The sequence below is a fragment of the Acyrthosiphon pisum genome, chromosome X (assembly GCF_005508785.2).
Source record: "Acyrthosiphon pisum isolate AL4f chromosome X, pea_aphid_22Mar2018_4r6ur, whole genome shotgun sequence".
NCBI lineage: Eukaryota > Metazoa > Arthropoda > Insecta > Hemiptera > Aphididae > Acyrthosiphon > Acyrthosiphon pisum.
The window spans coordinates 19,739,141-19,743,870 of NC_042493.1; the positions used below are offsets into that span (position 1 = coordinate 19,739,141).

The window sequence follows — 4,730 nt, forward strand, 5'->3', positions numbered from 1 at the left end:
TTTTAATTTGTTGCATAAGTCTTTGCTGTATGACAAATCCTTTATAGCATTGATTGATATTCTTTTTTCTTCATTATCATCCCTTATCCTTGGGTATCTTGTCAATGTGTCAATGTGTCAATGTGTTTAATTTTCCGGGAATGTACTCAATATCTAAATTGTATTCCTGGAGTGCCAATGACCATCTGGTTAGTCGTCCACTGGTTAACTTGCATGTCCTTATGAATGTTAGTGCCTGGTGGTCGGTTTGCGCAATTGTTTTGTGACCAATTATATATTGCCTAAATTTTGCACAGCAGTACACAATAGCTAATGCCTCTTGTTCGGTTGTTGTATATCGAGTTTCCGCTGGCTTTAGCGTCCTGCTTGCGTAGCCCAGTGTTAGCCGTTCGCCATTGTTGAGCTGGAATAGTTCTCCGCCGATTGCGACAGTTGATGCGTCGTTGTTTAAGTAGAACGGTTTGGAAAAGTCAGGAAACGCGATTGTTACTTCGCGTAAAAATACCCTTTTTGCCTCTTCAAAAGTTGATTGGTGGTGTTTATCCCATTACCATTTTTTATCTTTTTTCACTAACTCAATAAGTGGCTGTATAAAGTGCGCAAACTTGTTGATGAATCTACGGTAGAAGTTCAAGAATCCCAGGAAGCTTTGAAGTTCCTTTTTGTTCCTAGGGGCTCTGAAATCTTGTACCGTTCTGATTTTGTTCTCGTCTATTTTAATTCCTTTATTGGAAATAATGTAGCTTCATGTCTAAAAAATTGGCACTTTTCGATGTTCACTGTTACGTTATGTAACAAGAATTTCGTTAGTACTTGTTGTATGTGGTTATAGTGTTTTTCCAAAGTCGGGGACGTTATTAATATGTCGTCGACATAGATTGTCACAAATTCTTCAGTCAGGTTACCAAGTACCTTGTCCATTGCTTTTTGAAATTCGGCTCCGCTTATACAAAGTCCAAACGGGAGTCTTGTGTATGAATAGTTTCTTCCATTGATTAGGAATGAACATGGAGCTTTGCTTTCTTCATCAAGTGGCACCTGCCAATACCCGGATCGTAGGTCCAATGTGCTGATGTATCTTACGTTTTTGAATTTGGATAGTATTGCTTCGATTGTTAATGGTCGTTCGCAATCCATTATTATTTGTTCGTTTATTTTCCTTGCATCCAAACATAGTCGAACTTCTCCGTTTTTTTTAAAAACAGGAACAATTGGTATTGAGTATGGTGATCGAGATCGTTCAATTATTTCCATTTCCACCATTTTATCCACCTCTTTATTTACAGCATCTTGTTTTGCGACTGGTATTGGGTATGGCTTTATGCATACCGTTGTGTCGTTTTTTAATTTGATTTTGCATTCGTAGTTATTTATTCTTCCTGATTCATTTCTAAACACTTTTGAGAATTGTTTTAGAATTTTATCTAAGTAATTTTGTTCTGACTCAGTAGGTGCTGATCTCCTTTGTGTTTATGGGCTCTCTGGGTACTTGAGTTTGAATGGATTTTAGATGCATTGGTGCTCCGTTGGTCTTATTGACAAATGGTACTACTACTTCTACTTGTTTGATCTTAACTGTTATGGTCTTTTTTCCGAAATCGATTTTGGCGTTGTACGTTTCCAAGAAGTCGTTCCCAAGTATCCCTCCTTCGTTTAGTGTCGGTACTGCTATAAATGGTGTTTGTATTATTTTGTTGTTGATTGACATTGGAATCAATAATTGTCTGTTGACCCTTGTCGCTTTATCCCCTGTCGCGTTGTGTATTACCATTCCCGAAAGTGGAAGCGTCGGTATTACTTGGTTGTTTAATGTAATCTTGTCTTCGTATTTAGTAGATATTGCACTTATTTCAGCGCCCGAATCTACCAACAATTCATATTGCTTACCGTAGATAAATATGGATATGTACGGACACCCATTCTTTTCATTTTCTGGTTGTAATTCGAATTCCTCGTCTTTTGTTAATTCGGTTGCCGTAACTGTTGACGTTTCACCTTTCCTGTTGTATGTTATTCGCCTTATTAGTTTGTCGGAAATTTCGGGATACTTAGCTATTGGTAAAGATAAAGATACCTCGACCTCTGACAATAATACTGATGAAATTGATCAATTTAGAGTGAGTAAATTTAATTTACAATAATATATTAGAGTTAATGGAAAATAAAATATATTTTTACTCTTTACATAATATAACATTTACATAATATTACATTTAATATTACTCTTTACATTTATATTAAATAGGAATCAAAAAATGCTACTGCAAGTCGTGTTGCTGAAAATAATAGTACTGATATATCCGGAATTCCAGCTAAAAAACCATTTCAACCTTCAATAGAGGACAGTTTAAATTTTGTATCTTCAATGAGAGGTAAATCATATTAATTAAAAAACTACAGTAATAAAAATAGGTACTCATAAAAATTTGTATTTAATGACTTATAGTTGGAAACACTAAAAGTGAGGAAATAACCGATGCACTTTTATATTTTATATGTAAAGACAATATACCATTTTCCACTGTCGATGGTAGTGGATTTAAGCACTTTATGCTTGTACTTTATGCTAATAGCTTGTCTACTTTATAAAGTTCCTTCTAGGAATACAATTAAAAATAAGTTAGATATGAAGTTTGATTATTTATCTAAAATGTTCAAAGACAAGTTAAAAGATATTGATAATATATCTCTTACATCTGATATTTGGACGGATATTCAAATGAAAAGCTATATTGGCCTAACCATACACTATTTGGAAGGCACTAAATTTAAATCTGGTAATATTTTATACGAATAATAATATTTAATATTTTTAACTATTATTAGTGTTGAATTTTAGGTACAATAGGTGTTCATGAATTAAGCAAGTCCCACACATCTGAACACATTGGTGAATCATTTAAAACTGTTTTGTCTCAATGGGAAATTAATCACAACCAAATAATTGCGATCGTAACCGACAATGGTACCTAAAATTGAACTTAGAATTAATTTATATTGTAATATTCTCGTCGTTGGGGCTGGTCAGAGTGATATTCTGATAGCCGTTAACTACGAGTATATTATGATTTTGCAGGAAGCAAGACCACTTGTGTTGATGATGAAGATGTTGACAGGGTAGTTTATAAATAAATGTAGACAGATGAAAAGATACTTTGTAGTTTATTTAAATGTTCTTCATTAATTTTGTCTAAGTCCAAATGACCAGATACTACACAGAGTGACGTGGAGGTGCTTGTTGTGCTCTGGAGTAGACACGTCTGAATACAGGCTATTTCAGGCTCCCTTTTATATTCGGGTCCCTGCTCCCCCTGCCTATCGATACGCTATCTTGTCTCTACCGGATGTGGTCCGTGTGACCATCGACTCAACCTACGCACTTGCAATATTCCTATCTAATCTGAGTATTCGCTATAATGTGCTGACAGCTAATTTATTATCTGTGTTGTTGTGCAGAAAGTCATCTCTTCTGCGAATTGCTAATTATTTATCAGTTAACACATCCTGGTCTATATAGTTGCGTATATATACATATATCTACTCGTGGCTTTTGGCAATCCCCATATCCTGACAACTGATACGTGATTTGTGTTTTAATATGGCTCGTGATAAATCACTCGGTTATTTTGACTACATGATTACTAACCCTTTAACCTTTTATTGTAATTGCATATTTGCAATTTGACTATTGCCAAATTGTTTAAGGAGGTCGTTTACCTAATCGCTTATGCCGAATTTAACTATTCATATATAATGATATTTATGTGTTGTGAGTAAACGGTTACTATCCGTTACAATATTTATCTTATACACCTATTATATGTTTAAGTATAGCTGCAAACATGAAGAAAGCAGCTAGTGATATATTTGGCACCGAGAAATATATTCCATGTTTTGCTCATACCGTCAACTTAAATGTTAATAATGCACCCAGGTAGCAAAATAGTAATGATATTATTACTATAATATTACAATACCGCTATGAAAATAATATTTCCTTGTAAATATTATAATATTATTTATATTTCATTGCAATCATATTATTATTTTAGAAACAATATAGTATCATTTTTATTTTATTCCATTTATAATATTATTTGCATAATAATATATTAATGTTTTTTTATTATTTTATATGTAGGTAGTAACAATTTTTAAAATTTGCATTTCCAGCCTTCTGGATTTGATATACCTATTGGCTATTACTAAACAAATACAAATGAAAAAAGGCCAAATACTAATTGCTAACACTCAAATTATTTTTCCATGTTAACTTTAAGCATTTTTTTGATTATATATCTACAACACTCCAAAAAAAAATTTATAACTCAGTAATCTGCCTCTTATTTTAGTATTGAATAATACCTATTGCCCTATTATAATAATTTATAATTATAGTGATATAAGTGATAACTATGATTTGCGTCAGACATATTATACTAATACACACAACTGATTATCATAATATAAAAAATAATAATACTTATCTTTATCTACTTTATAAATTATGTTTTACGGTACCACGCATACGCACATAACGCGCAAAAATACAAATTACAGAGCTCAGTGGTGTGTTTGTTGGTGAGGGGGGGGGGGAAATATACGTTTTTAGCAAAATCTTCAAACCTCATACAGACATACAGTAACTCAACCCCACCCAAAACAGCAGTTTTTGCAGTAACCCCAATGTTAGCAGTAAAAAAAGTGTTGGGGGGGATCCTCCTTTTGAT

At 33.3% G+C, this 4,730-nt stretch overlaps 1 protein-coding gene across 1 annotated transcript; it reads left to right on the top strand.

The window, feature by feature from the left end:
• The first annotated feature begins 2,626 nt into the window (after nt 1-2,626).
• LOC107882843 lies at nt 2,627-3,938 on the top strand. Its single transcript, XM_016801837.1, has 3 exons — nt 2,627-2,777; nt 2,840-2,965; nt 3,835-3,938. The coding sequence occupies exons 1-3, from the start codon at nt 2,627-2,629 to the stop codon at nt 3,936-3,938; spliced, it is 381 nt and encodes a 126-aa protein (XP_016657326.1).
• Nucleotides 3,939-4,730: the final 792 nt, after the last annotated feature.